Genomic DNA, 15,477 nt, shown 5'->3' on the forward strand with positions numbered 1-15,477 from the left:
AAACCAAACAACCACACAGCAACCCACAAATAACATCTTAAATGCTTGTTCCAGTGCACACTGGAAACGTCTCTCAATAATTAAGATTTTTAAAATAGAAATCGAGCTATCTCCCTGCCCAAAATGATGCAATAAATTAGCGAGTTAGAACAGTACATCTTAAAACCAAATCTAAATACTACTGAACTTTAAATGCCACATCCACTGAAAGCCCTCTAGAAAGATTTGAGACCAGACTCCTGAGACCACATTTGTCCTGCAAATTCCTTTCTTCCTTTTTGGATTAGGAAATGAGTTCAAAAAAAGTTTCTGTTCATCTGTGTCCCCAGTGTGGCTGATGCAGAGCTCTGGCTGCTCTGCAGCATTCCAGCACGTCTGTGGAAGCTGTCACCAGTGAGCCTTTGGCAGGCATCTAATCACCTATTATTCAGCAGTTTATTAATCAAGCCTTGTGGTATTTTTTGGCATGTTCTGATATTAATACAAAGATTTTGAATGCCTTGCTCAGTCGTTAGTTTTCTACAGACTTTAGAAAACAAAACAAAACAAAACCTGCTACACAATACATAAGTGAATAGGATAACTGAAAGCTTTAGGAAAGATGTGATATATTTTTACTCCTGAAGCAGATGTAATCTCTATAGCCTCAGACTGGGAAGATTTCTGTGAGTTATTCAAATATTCAAAAATACGTATCACCAAAGCTCAGAACAAAATGTAATTTTACTGCAATTGTTAATTGGTTTTTAAATTGGTTGCTGGTGATTCATATTGATATAATTAAGTGAAAAAATTACCCCAACGTCTCTCTGCACTCAGACTCTGAATTCCAGCCCGTGGGTAACATGTCTGATACTTGCTTTCAGTATAAACATAAGTGGATTTAGTTGCAGACAGGCAAATACCATTTTCAGGCCAGGTTTACAAACAAGCTTTGGCAATTCAAATAAAACAACTTCTATGTTATTTTATAAATTGTCATAATACCTTGTATTGAAATAGTTTTATCTAAGAAACAGATCCATCTAATACATTTGTTGGCTTCAGTCTTGAAATTATAAACAAAAAAAACAGTAGGAGTTAAAATTGGAAGAAAAGTTTGTGGAAGGCCTGGAGGGCATCTTGCATGCTGCATGTGTGACTGATTGAAGGCTGCGTGTGCCTGCACCACTGTAACTGAGGACTTCACAACTGGATTTCAGAGTCACTGGTGCTGCAGTTCATTCAAGGGTTTGATTTGTTTCTTCTCTAAGAGGAACAGCAAAGCAGCTTTTATTCACTTGAATGGCAATGCTCTAGTACTAAGTTCCTAGAGCTCTCTATGGTGGATGCTGTGTGTTTGTGCTGCCTTGGCTGCTGGGAAATTATGGTACACTGGGCCAACTCCTCTTTGGACATGGCAGTCTGACACTTTTATTCAGGCTTCATGAAACTACTTAGGATGGTTCAAATCTCGAGAAGTGTTCAGTGTGAGGCTGGGTTTACATCCTAGGAACCACTGCAGATGTTTGCAAGTCCTCAGCATTTTGCTGAGCCAGCCAGGATGCATCCATGCTCTGTAATACTGGTGTAGTTTGTTGTGGAGTGTCTTTGTGTTTCATGCAGACTTCCAGAGCTTACAAGTGATGATAGAGAAGAATTATGAGGTGAAAGTAGGTAATATTGCTTGCTTACACTAAAAAACAACAGTAATATAATAATGAAATATTTATATATTCTGCTTTTTTTTTTTTTTTTTTTTTTCTGCTGCACTTAATGCTACCTCACCATGCCCCTCACAATGTGTTTTACCAAAGCTCTTATTAGTAAATCTTCAGCACTTGACAGGGAGATGCTGCCATTGCTCTGGGCACATCTGCTTCTCTGGTCAGTGCTGTGGGTCCAAAATGACCCTCTGACTTCACACTGCTTTGCTTGAAAGTCACTGGAGTAATTTTCCATTCCTGAAGGTGCAGAAGACCTTTGACTCTCTAAATTCAATTTGCTTTTCTAGTACCATGAGCAAGAGGCTGCAGAGACAAATGCAGGTCAAACACAGGCCAAGTCAATTGAGATTAATGTACATATGTATATAGGTTAAACTTGGACTGCAAGGGAAGCTTTTTGTGTTTACTAGTTGGGTAGCTGGTGGGGCGTTTTTAAATTATTTTCAAGGAAGTTGAAGACAGTATTAACGCTGTGGGTAAACACAGAAAAAATGTCACTGTACCATTCTAAATCCCAGGGATTTCCCTGGCAAGGATAGTTAAAGCAATGTGCTTTGAACACAGCTGAGTAAGGAGATGCCCTTTAAACTTCCAAGAAGTTCCACATGGCCCTTCTCTGCTCCATACTTTCCTCTTCCCTCCTCCCCCAAATTGCTTTTAATCCTGATCTCTAAGTGTATCCCGTTTAGGCCCTAGGTGCATGGGGAGGTGTGAGGCACAGTTTAGGAGATGGCATTTGGAGCTGAAACAGGGGAGCTGGGAGGACCATGGTCACCTCAAGCCAGCCAGGAAAACATTAAAACTGTAACATAGGGTGGCTTAATTTAAGTCCTCTAAAGATGATAATTTTGTATGTTTTGGGCACATGGCCATGATCTTAGTAAAATTCTTCATGTTTGTTAACTTTTTTCATGTTATGTTTTAACATGCATTTATATTTATATTTGCAAATGGATCAAGGAGGGGGAAAATTGTTCCATATTCTAAAGCCAAGCTAACTGCAGTGGTGGAGAAACAAGTAGTATTCTTTGGAGACTGAATGAAGGGAGGAAAAGACTTTGTCAGCATCCTTTGGGAAAAGTGATTTAGAGGTCAGTGACCTCGCTTGTCTTGCACTTCCACTGATCCCAACAATTACTAATTTGAAATTACAATCAAAAAACTTGAGACAACTGTAACATACCCACTATGCTAGTTCTTCATATGTGAAAGTCAGTACATGCAATTGTGTGGTTTTGTTTTGTTTTATCTAAAGCATGCATAGGTTTTGACTATAACTACCATACATCAGCTTTTGTTGAAGTGCTGTTTAATGTTAGAATGTATGTACAGGTCAGCAAAATGTTAAAATTCCTTTTTTTGAGAAGCTAGCCAATTTAACACACCAATATCAGCTCGACCGTGTCAAAAGATTGTGAATTGTGCTATTGCTCTTTTCTTACAATTTATAGTAGAGTGATTCAGAGATCCCAAGATGAACTGAGGGGGAAACGTTCAGGGTGTGGTGCCTAATATAAATAAAGATACAATTTGTTCTGAAGACTTTATGATTGAAGGCCTGGAGCAATTTCATCTTTTCTTCATGTCTCCAGTTACAAATGTCCCCTCTGTGGTTAGCTCTTGGCTGGGTTTCCCATTCCTCACTTATGGAGGGGTTGAGCTGCAATTCTGTATGGTCAGTGTGTGGCAATGGTCTGAAGTGGGGTCTGCACTGAGAGCTTTGTGGTGGTAAAGGTCAGGATTTGATGTGAAGAGGAGGAACTCCAGGGGTTTGGGCTATAAAAAGGTCTGGCTGCCTGCTGCCATCCACGGGATCGGTTGTTCGTGTAAACATTTGTAAAATCCAGCAGATGCCTGGTGTCAGTCATTTGTGCTGCCCATCATTGTAGCCTCTGACCCTCCAGCAAAACCCAAGAGGCAGCTGCTTTGGCCATGGCATTTCTCAGGATAATCAAGCTCCCATAAATCAAGAAGGCTTTTGATGTGCACTGGGATCAATCAGAGTTTTCTGTGCTATTTAATGGCACTTGTTGTACCAGTGACCAAGGGGGCTCTTACAGATTGCAGTAGCCGTGGTCCTTTTCAGGTTGGTGTAAATCAATGAGATTTTTTTTTTTTTTAAATATTTATGTAACAAATTTGGTTCTTCTACTCATTAGCTCTGTGTAGGTCTTCATAGAGGAAGAAATTGTCTTCCCTGTGCATCTTTGCAGTTCAGAGGAAGCCCCAGTGCTGCTCTCAAGGCAGTGGTGCTGCTGCCATCCCTCACTGGGCTGGCTGGCTCCTCTGCCTGAGCTCTTTTCCATTCAGGTCCTTCATCTTTCTCCTAAATGCTGTGAGGGAATAATACACCTTCAGAAACCTTGCAACTGGAAGACCAGTTCATGCTGCTGTGATCCTTACCAAATCTTCTGTTGCAGTGGGAGGGGGATTCTGTGAGCAGAAGGTGAGTTTTTACCCTGGAGCAAAGTGGGGGAAGTAACTTAATTTCCCTTGCTGTCATTCAGTGCATCTGGGATTTGTGTGAGAGCAACTTTTTGTATATGCCATAGGGAGAGATTTTCTTTCCCCTGGCAGCTCCTGTAAAGCTCCTTAGCTCTCTGCTACAGAGAGGATAGCAGAAGGTTATTTAAGCTCAGTGTTCAGATATTTTTGAGTATCCTCTCTGTGAAATTTTAATTTAATGCTGCTATAGAAAACCAGCTTAAACTAACAGAAACTTAATAAAGCTCTTTTTTGTTGTGCTCTTTTTTTTGTTTGTTTTTTGAACTTCAGTATAACATAAAAGACAAAAGAAAAACAGGAAAAGTGGGTGTGAGATAGGACTGACACGCTTGTCAAGTCTAGTAAGTACAGGAGCTATTTACAGTGTACCAAGCAATTTTAATTTATTAGCTGTTCTGGTGCTTTTAAGTGATTTAAAGAGGTGATTTTTTTTTTTTTAATTGCTTTAGAATTAGTTGCTGTCCATGGGCTCCATGCCATTCCACTGCTCAACCTGTGTACTCAAACACAAGTGACAATTGCTGACACTATTGTTTCAAAACATATGCATATATTTACACATCCAAATAAAACTTAAATATGAGGAAATTATAACTCAGTTTTAAAACTGTTTCTGGTAAATTGCTGTGAATCAGGTACTTGTTAAATATAACAAATAAATAAAAGGAGGAAATATAATAACCGCAACAAAAAATTTTGTTATAAAGGAACAAGTTTAGGAAAAGGAAAAAAAAACACTGTCATATCTGTGGGTGACTGACCTTTTCTTAAAGTAAATGTTTATTCACACAAGCTATAGTGTCTTTTTAAGACTACAGATCAATAGTTCACATTTGCTTCCATCACACTCATATAGATAAATGCTGTGGCAAACTGTGGTCTGCAGTAAGAGAGGATTTTTAGTGAATTACAAAAATATGACATTAATCCCCCTTTTTGGCTCTGACATCTCAGTACTTTTCTGTTTCTCACAGTGCAGCCACCCCCTTCCCTGGCTGATTCAGGAGTACCCATGTGCATCACTTCACCCCCAAACTCTGAATTTTTCCTCTGTTACTTCTCTGTAACCACTTTGCTTTTGTAATTGGGTTTGTTCTAACTGGAATGTTTTGTGTAAAGAACAATATAACCTCAAAATGTTCTTCTTGTCTGCACAACATTAACAATTTGCTAGTACAACAAGAAAACGTCATTTTATGGAGTGAAGCAAAGCTGCTGACTGCTCGAGGCTCCCACAATACAGGGATGGAAACAGCCCAGTTACACACAGGAGGTTCCCTCAGCACAGGAGGTTCAGTCCTGGGCAAAATGGGCCTTGGATCTGAATGAGGGGTTGTCCTTTTGAGACAGCTTTTGTCTTCTGTCATCCTGTCACAGGATGATAGCAGCTGGGTAATTAGCTGATCAAGGATTCTCTCCAACATTAAAAACTGCCACACATCAGTGAAAGAACACCAAAATGTGAATGATTAAAGCAGCTTGGATCTACAGGGTTAAGAACACAAGTTCATTTGTGAGACTTAACACATGCAAATAGCATTTAAAGCCATGTGGTGCAGCATATTGGATACATCAACCCATTTTTCTAGGCTTGGGGTTTTTTTTTCCCCCACTGCTTGTGCTGCAAAATGTTGGCAGGCTGGCCTGCAAATGCGAACTTTCAGACTGCACCTGCTACAGGATGGGTGCATTCTGAGGAGCCTTGCTTAACAGAGAAGTCACATTTTCAGCTAAAGGTAAAGGTATTTTACACCCCTTGTATTTTGGGTGGCTGAGGTAACCCACTACGTTACCTTGCTTTTTGATACTAAGGAGTAGCTGGCTCGGTTCCAGTTCACACTGGGTAAAGTGTGAGTTGCACAGCTTGAATATTTATGGTGACTTTCATATTGCACTATGTAACTGGGCAAAAATAATTCTTCAGATTTAAAACAAACACAAAAACAAGGTTCAAGTACACTCAGGTTCTTGTTTCTTAGGAAAAATATATTCTGTCGCCACATAGACTCTTTAATGTGGTGTCTGACAGGAGATGATGATTAAATCATTAGCTTATTCTGTTTTAAGCAGAATGACATATTAGGCATGCAGTGCTGGATTAGAATATTGGATCTGGAACCAGTTTGGGCTGTAGTGTGACAAATTGTTTATTGCCTTCATTGCTACTGGAAGAAGTGGTATTAGACACCCCCGTATCATCACCACCCTTGTTTCAGAACAAGTATTTGTGTAGATATGCAGTTAGCTGGCTGGGGGAAGTGATGGAACTGAAAATAAATCCATTTTGAAAAACCCAAAGTTAACAAACAAAACAAACAAAACAACCAACAAACAAACAAACAAAAAAACCCCCAACCAAACAACAAGAACAAACCAAACAAAAATGCCAAAAAAAAAAAAAAATCCCCCGAAACACCAACAAAAAAACCTTCCACCAAACAAAATCTTAAACTCAGCCAGAGTGGTTTAACCTGCCCATTCTACCCTCTGACCTTACAAACATCTACTGGCATCAGTCTGAACAGGTGATACAGAGAGAAAGACTGAATGGCTGGGAAGGTTGGGAGAAGGTCTGATGGCTTTAATTTTTAATGCAAATACTACCCTGTGTCAATTTAGGGGTGCAGTTTGAATTTAGTGCTAGTGTACAGCATCACTGCATATTAGTAAAATCAGTTAATATAATTTTGAAAAAAATGCTACCTATCTAGTGTAGCAGAAGTATTTTCAGTTCCACAAATTGCATCTAGAAACTCTTTAATGTCTGAACAGACATCTTACTCATCTGGTTGTAAGATGAGACTGATAAATGAAACCCAAACCTGTGGTAAAAACAAAAAATATCTGTCAACACATTGTCAGGTGTTTATGGTGTTTATGTCAGCTATTTATTTATTTATCTAGAACAGATGTGGTTACTCAAATTTTGATAATGACATATAATTATAAGGGAGAGGATGGACAGTTGACTTTCTAATTGCAGAGGACAGCAGTGGTGACCCTTGTCTGAGTTCATATTCTCCTATGTATTTCCCTGCCCCTCTTAACAGTTCCCTCCTATTCCTTAAGTGTGTCTCTTTCTGCCAACCTAGTTATGTAGCTGACAGTGCTGGCTAATGCCAAGGCTTTGACTCAGACTGGAACCTGCCTGTTTCACAGGGAGGCTGGAACTGAGATCAAGAGACACCCGGGTTGCTTCCAGCAAGTCTCCTGGCAGACAAGATACTGGAGTGGGGGAAGAAAGAGCAGACTGTTCCTTAAAAACAAGGAGGTGAGAAATAGCAAGAGCAGAATAGCACAACTTGCTCCTTAAGAAAGAAATGCTCAGGTGCAGATGTAGCTGGAGTGCTGAGACCTGAGGTCAGCTGTGCCAGGGCAGATGCTGCTGCTTTGCAGTGCTGGGAGCTCTCAAGCAGATGGATTGTGCTATATAGAGAAAACAGGAATGTCTGAAACCAGCCATAAAAATCAGCATAAAAGGTAGGCTAATGTTTTGTTGCTAGGTGATCTAATGATTTCATCCTCTTTATGTTGCTCTGTCTTTCTCTTATGGTGGTATTTATTTTTATATACATTTTGTATACTATGAAACATATGTATATATCAAGCCAGTGCTTTCTGGGGTGTTATTTGGCATGATAAATTTTTATTGCGTATGGTCTCCTGCTTTTTTTTTTTTCCCTTCAGTATGCTTTGTTTCTCTGACCTCATTATTATTTTTGAGCTGCTTTTTGTGATGTGACATTGAAAAAGTTATTTCAACAAAAGCATCACAGTATGTTACTTAGGCTTCCCAAAGCATCAGATGGGAATGCTCATCTGAACTTAATGTTGCAGACTAAAATCAACAGTCCCAAGTTCCTGGAATAAATTAGAAGATTTTGTTAAATAAAACTTATTTCCAAGTGAAGAGATGTGTATCCTCCTGACAAAGGTGGAATGCTCTACTTTCTCCCTGTATCCCAGTTACAAAATACAGAACAGAGTGTGGAGGCCAAACCCATAAGCTATATAAGGCATCAAAGCAGGGGAGGACATGACCTGTTTTCTTTTGTAGCTGTATCAGAGTTCAGTTCAGCATGAACCAGGAGGACATAACCAGACAGGGGAAGCAGAGTCAGATTAAAAAGTTACCCTGTAGCAAGAGCGTTCAGGCTGCTTTATTTCTCAGGCCACTATGATTATTTTCAGCAGAGATAGAGAATCTCTTTTAAAGAAACTTCTGCATGTTGACTTGCTCTTCTTAGTTTCTTTTGCCCTGTTGGAGTAGCTGAGACATAGATGGGAAAACTGCTCTTCTGTATACTTTGAATCTTTTTGTCATGACTGCATATGCATGTGAGGCCAAAACATGGGCTAAAATGTGTGTGAGCAAATGATGGCTCTCTCCAGGACAAAATCAAATCCTCATTTAGGTTTGATTGCTCTGTGTATGTTTGTTCTTTCTGACTAGTCTAGATACAGGGTCTCGTTGCTGTAGGGGTGTATGGTCTCTCATTTCAACCTATGTCTCCAGCTCTGGAACCACTTAAGCAGTGTAACAGCCATGAGAAACATTAGCTGGTACCACTCAGCAGGGTGATCACTCACTGTAATTCATGAACATCAGTGAAAGGGGTGTAAGCCAAAAGTAGCCTTGCAGCAAAGCTGATTTTTCTTTTAGACAAAAGAATCTCACCAAAACATGGTGAGGGGGAGACAATCCTCCATCACAACCCATAGCTTTTAAGGTCTGGATTTTTTGTAAGTACTTCTGTTTTGTTGGCAGTCCTGTGCTGAGAAGGAGGTACAGATTTCTAGATCCCTAAAAGCTGGGCACATTTTTTAACAAGTGTCCCTTGAGAGAATAAATAATAAAAGAATGGTTGATTTGTTTGAAATTTTTCCAGCTGAACAGTAGGGGTTATATGAGAGTCAGCCTGGGCCCAACAGAGCAGGCATTGAACCAGACCTAATAAGAACAACTGGACCCAATACCCATATTATGTTCAGTAATGGAGGTTTTTTTGTGGTACAAGGACTTTAATGTTGTAATCTTAATGGCTAGAGGTATCAAACCAGTCTGAAAGGAAAGAGGAAAAATTGAAGTACAAAGCAATTAGAAAAGTCTCTTTTGTGGATTTTAGGTTTTTCCAGCCACATTTCTGTCTTTTTACTGATGAATGGGTTTTTTCGGTCTCTGTAAGAATGAAATGTAAAGTAACAGACTTGAACTAATTATGTCCTGTAAACCTATAATAATAATAATAACAACAAAGTTTTTTTTAAGTTCAGGCATGTGTGTATTTGGGTCCAGCCAACCAAGTGGACCAGCAGGTGAGAAAGTTTGCTGCTCAGGGTTAAGATCATTCAGGAGCATTTTAGGAAAACCAATTGGATAAGGCAGCTCCTGGGAAGAATAAAAAGAAGAAAAGAAAGAGTTGCAGCTGGTCAATAATTCAAGCAAGGTTCTTGCCATCTGCTTTTCTAGTCTGCTTTCTGTTACCAGCTGGTGCTGGAAGGTGTCTGTTCTGACCCAGATGGAGGTTTTTACCCTGGTGCAGGTGGAGAACAGTGTAGGTTGAGTGGTCTGGTCTCAAGCTCTTCATACCTTGTGGCATTTGGAGAGCAAGCTTCTGGGTTATGATGCTTTTTTCTATTGCTGCTTAAACTCTGCTATTTCAGGAGGAGGCAGAGAAAGGGAGTTGTAATCCCTGGTTACCTTTATAAGGGTATATCCTCTAACCTGAACAGAGGGAAGCTGAAAGCAAATCTCCAAATGCTGTCCCAAGACATTTACCATTCTTCTTCAACGCTTCCAGCTGGAAAAGACAAGAATTCATTCTTTAGAGAAATCTTAAGCTTCTTTTATACTTCTACTAGATTTTTGCCAAACCCCCCCTTCCTTGATGCAAGCCCCAGCATCCCCAAATTTATCACACGTGGCAAGCTTCCTGGTGGTCAGCCAGAAAATATTGAATGAACTCCCTGACATTCTGTGATTCTGTGAACTCAGACTTCACCTGAACAGTGAATACAAAACCCACCAGTATGCCTCCACAGCCTCCATAACGAAGCCATCAGAGTTCACAGAGCTTGCCTCTAGTTTGTGAAATGTATGTCCCAGAATGTGGGATGTTCATCCACCATGCCAGGTACCTCCCTGGAACCTCTGTGTGTGCAGCTGGATAGTGTTGTATCCCTGAACACGTTTTCTCCCACAAAAAAACCCAAAAAATAAATTGTAAAGAACAAAACCAATTCCAATTTGCAGTGATTCTTTTCAGAGTAATTTTAGTATTTTTATTTTTTATCAATCCCAAATTTTATCATAGTCTGCAATACACAAGGAAATCAAATATGTGGTTTTCTTGTACCTTATCTGCTAACACTTTCCCAGCTCTGTGGGTGACAATCCATCTGGTTTCCTCTCTGGGGTTTCATATTTGGTAGCAGGGTTGCTGTGTCCCAGGATTTCATCCTTGCACTCTCCCTTGCAGTGTGCCAGCATGGCTTTGTGGGCATCAGTGTGGGAAACTGGCTGAAAATCAATTTGTCTCCTTGTGCCAGCCTGGTTCCTGGCGTGGCTGCGAGCAGAGGGTGCAGCACAAGGACTGAAAGGTTTCCTTTGGGGCAGGAGGAGGGCTTGGGCTGCTGAAGCTGTTGTCAGCAGGGCATCCTGGTGTTTCATCTGGCAAAATCCCAGGGCTGTATTTGGAGGAGTTCACTGTCCACAGAATGCCCCAAAGACCAGTTGCACCCACTCAAATGAGGGATGGGTGAACTGTGGTAGAGAGCAAGGGCAAGGACAGTTGAAACTGCTGATACCACCATGTGAACCTGTGCTGTTTAGTACTGCTCCACAACTCTCATTCCTTGATGTTTTGCTTTTTTTTTCCTCTGAATTTACATGCTAACTATATTTGCAAATGTTATATTAAATATATTGCTGAATGTCCATATTTGCATGTTAAAATGCATTTTCATAATCCACTATCTTGGCCTACAAATCTTGATTCCCTTTGTTCTTCAAACCTGAGAAAATGTCCTTCCTCAGTACCCGTTTGAGGAACACTGCTCCTGAGTGTGCTGCTGAGCCTGATTCTTTGTATGAAAATTCAGGTGTCTGCTTGTCTGCTTTTGATCCAGTTCAGGTTGTGTTTACAAATGCTTATCAGTTTTTTTTAAATAAAGTTTTAAGCATAGCTTTCTACCAAGACATGAAAGTTTGTGTTTTTCTCTAATGTAACCAGCTTCATTTTTTTCTAATGCGATTCAGTGAGAATCTTTGTGTACAGTTGCACACAGGAGGAGGAAAGCTAAAACACAGCTATTTGCTGAGGATGCAGCCACAATCCTGCACAACCCAACATGCAACCTCTTGTATGCAGTTCCCTCGGTGCCTTTGAGTGTGTCCTGAAAGTGCAGCCACCATCCATAGCTCTGCAGAGATCCCCTGGCAGCCTTCAAGCAGCTCGGCACCTCGTCTTTAAGCTGAGGTTATAAGATGCTTCAGAAATGCTGTAATTGAGCAATGTCTTCCCTTGAGTTGGGAGATGAGCTCTGAGTGGATGTTGAACAGGGGCCCAGCCTTGTGGATCTGTTTGGATGAGTATGTCAGGAAGGAGAGCTGTATAAAAACTATAGGAGGGTGATGAGTGTAATGCAAAATGATACAGGAAAGTTTGTCATAAAAAGCCTATTATGGGCATTTTGAATCTCATAATTCTTAATAGCATGCTGCTCGGTTGTTATTTTAACTTTATTAGAGATGTTTATGCAGTGTCAGAGTCCACATTGATAGTTTCTTAAACACTTTTTTAGAATGTTTTATTAGCTTTCTGTTTATGTCAATTATTTACTTGTTCTCCTTTCACTTTAGATGTTTTTTTGCAGAGATGAAAAAGAGCATTGTTGGTGCCCAGACTCGGCAGTTCTATTCGATGAATTATTAAATTCTTCCCTCTTTTGTGTTTGTTCCAGGTGAAGCCCACCCCCCCCAGTGTTGAAGCATGAGTTCTGATGCCAGTCAGGTGGTGATCACTACTCCTCCCCCAGCCACCATGCCTCACAAGGAGCGGTACTTCGATCGCATCAACGAGAATGACCCAGAGTATCTCCGGGAGAGAAACATGTCCCCTGACCTGAGGCAGGACTTCAATATGATGGAACAAAGGAAGAGGGTCACTCAGATACTGCAGAGCCCTGTGAGTGGTTGTTATGGGGGGGTGAGAATGAAAGAGTGCTGGTTTCAGAGATTCCCGATGAGCTTTTTGAGATTTAAAAAAAGAAATCAGCTGGCTGGAGTAACTCTGCACCATCTTCTAAGAGGGGTCACTGAACAGATCGTGCTGCATTTTGTGTGCATAGTTTTGTCTGTGAACAAGCAGCCTGTATTGTGTTGGTTTTGCTCCTGATCTTTTTATGGTCTTATGCTTCATCACAGTATTACAAAAAGGTCTGCCTGGCTGTGGGGTGCTTGGTTAAAATTTAGGGGCATGGAAGAGAGTGAAGGAGTCACCAGTCAAATTAGAAACAAATTAGGCATTAGATGGTGTTCTGCTTTCTGGGTTTGAATATTAACGTATCATTTACATCAGGGATGCTTTAATGAATATTTTCTATGGGGTTACATTTTTCTAAGAGCTACACTATGTGTTCTTTTCATGTCCTTGGGGGTGGTCATACCCATACTTGGCCATATTAGCATTCATCTACCAATTGTGTAAGTTTGGTACTTGTGTAGGCCACATATAAAAATATTAAATCTATTGAACCACTCTCATATTAGGTTTAACTTATATTTTGATACATGCATTCTATGGGTTTAACCTGATGAATACACTGGAAAGGAACCAGTACTGTTACCTTCAGTATTTTAAAGCCATAGGGAATGAGTAAGGAATGTGGGAGGTTGAGCCCTTGGGGGTGTCAGTGTAATGTGAGCAGTGAGGATAACAGGACTGGGAAGGGGTTAAGCAGCTTTGCAGATCCTTCTCTCCTCAATTCCTCTGTAAGTTGGGGTGCTTCTTCTATGATTCTGTAATTTTTTTGAAGCTTTTCCATATGTAATGAGATTGCAAACAGCTGTTAGTAATCACCCTATTATAGTCATCCATGAATAACAGGATTGTTTGCTAAAGTGTTGTCGTGGAGTGCCTCTTGGATCCCTGTGTTGCTCTGAGTATAATATGAACCTGTTGACTAAAGAATTTATTACTTTCAAGTCAATTTGTGCAAGCTTGGTTTTGCAGCCAAGCTTTTTTAAACAGAATATCCTCTCAGGAGGTATTGCATAATGCTTTAATGATGATAATTTTAGGTTAAACACTTGATTGTAAAATATGATCAGGGTCTGCTCCCTTCCTGTTAAAATATTCACATTATGAATAGCCAATACTCACAGCAAAGAGTAGATCTTTAGCCTAACAGGTAAAAATAGGTTACAGAGACATTGTTTGGCTTTGTATGTGTATTTTTCTTTGGTGATGACAGTATTGAATCCGGTGAGTGTAATAATTTCCTTAGCATTTTAGGGCATCTTTTGCCAAGCCTGTCAAACACAACAGATGTCCCTTTGCCTCAGTCTATTATTTTAATTGATTCAGTACCAGTGTGCAGATTTTAGGAAGGGGACAACCCCTGTGTCTAGATAACTGGTTTAGCAGGTGGTTGGGGGATAAAGAGCTGCTGGGCTGCTCTTAGTGTCCTGCTGCAAGAGAAGCTGAGCCTAGCACTTTCTGGAAAGCAACTGTCTGGAGCTGCCAATAAGTTGCAAGTTTTTGTTGTCTAAGGGAATGATTGTCCAAATAAGCCAAGGGCCTGTGGCCTGCTTGCCTCTTGGCATCTGCCAGGGAAAAAATGGGGATGTGGGAGTTGTGTGTGACCAGACACAGAAGAGGAGGTGCCTGAGCTACTAGTTCCCCTCACTTAAGTATCTCCTTTTATTACCTCTTTTCCTGAAATAGAAAATTTAAAGGAACCCTGCTATGATTTCTTGTGTGAGGAAATAAAAACATTTTTGATACAGTGCCTGTGACTTCATGCCCCTCAGGCTAACTTCATAACTGATTTTGGGATAGAAATTGCTTTATTTCTTCCAGGTTCCAGCTGTGATTTACCATAGTGCTTGTGAGAATCAGGACTGAAAAAAATTCCTTTGTGTCTTCCTTAGTATAATATTTGTCATAAAAGGACCAGAAAGCATTTTTCCTGTTACCAGTCTGTTTAACACAGGTTCAGGATTGGGTTAATGATTCTTGTATGTAGTGGGTTTTGTTAGATTGCATTGGAAGTCTGCATAGAGCTTGTTGCTTCTCTGGTTTATTCCATTCATGGAGGAGGAAATAGTATGAAGGTGTTTTGGAAGAGGAAGAGAGATTATCAGACATTTTAAAGAAGAGCTTTCTTGCTGATAGATCTTCACCCAGTCTTAGATATATACATTCAGATCAGAGAAATAGTCATTGAGTCATCTTCTGGCAAAGTATTAGTAAATATATATGTAGAGGTATATGTAGTAAAGATAATGCCCTGTTTTGAAATACACAAAGGTGTATGGGACTCAAGGTGAACCTGTCTGAACATGCATTTTCTCTGAGCAAAGAATTAAGGTATAAAACTAAAGGCTTGATCACTGTCGTATACTAGAAAGCTTAGGTACTGATTTAATCTGTTTCAATAGCAAGATATTTTTCTTTCTTTCAAGTAGGAAAATCTAAATCTTCTAGCAAGAAAATAAACTAGAGAAAATATATTGTGCAGTGTTTGTTATTGTAAGGGCTACAGTCCTGACCATACACCTTCAGACATCAAACTGCTGCATCTCTCTAATGAGCTGTTTGATGCACATATTGATGTGCAATCTGACTACTCCCCTCTGATGTGCAATTTCCCTTTCCTAAATTAAATAATTCAAAAGCTACTGAAAAGCTATTCCCATTACCTCTGATGTTTGCTAATGTCTTAGAGTCTGTTCATATTAAGTTATAAACAAATTATAGGAGTTTTATGACCACTGCCCATTAAAATGTCCTGACTTTCTCAGTGAATTCTCAGACATGTTTGCATAAAAATCCATGTAACCTGTGAGCATCCAAAACCATGGAGAATCTGGCAGGTTCTGTGTCTGTTAGAAAGGTGCAAAAAATTTAAGATCATCTGGGTCTGTGGAGGTGGATAGCATGCAGAGGTACTGCTTCCCAATCTTTAAGATAAAAGTTCATTTCAGTAATGTCTGCAGGTTTACAGTTTCAGGTACTATGACATAATTTTGAAAGGAAAGGCA

General features: G+C 40.0%; 1 protein-coding gene across 8 annotated transcripts in view; it reads left to right on the forward strand.

Moving 5' to 3' along the window:
- The window catches only part of ADD3 (adducin 3), a 97,396-nt gene that overhangs the window by 57,779 nt on the left and 24,140 nt on the right, over window positions 1-15,477 (forward strand). For 6 of the 8 annotated variants that reach the window (XM_071749359.1, XM_071749362.1, XM_071749364.1 and 3 more), the window contains one exon: window positions 12,174-12,397. In XM_071749359.1, coding sequence (XP_071605460.1) covers window positions 12,203-12,397 — 195 coding nt within the window. In that variant the 5' untranslated portion in view covers window positions 12,174-12,202. Of the gene's footprint in view, window positions 1-7,375; window positions 7,483-12,173; window positions 12,398-15,477 lie in introns of those variants that run through there. The other 2 variants (XM_071749365.1, XM_071749363.1) reach the window with 2 other exon arrangements.

The sequence above is a fragment of the Heliangelus exortis genome, chromosome 7 (assembly GCF_036169615.1).
Source record: "Heliangelus exortis chromosome 7, bHelExo1.hap1, whole genome shotgun sequence".
Lineage (NCBI taxonomy): Eukaryota > Metazoa > Chordata > Aves > Apodiformes > Trochilidae > Heliangelus > Heliangelus exortis.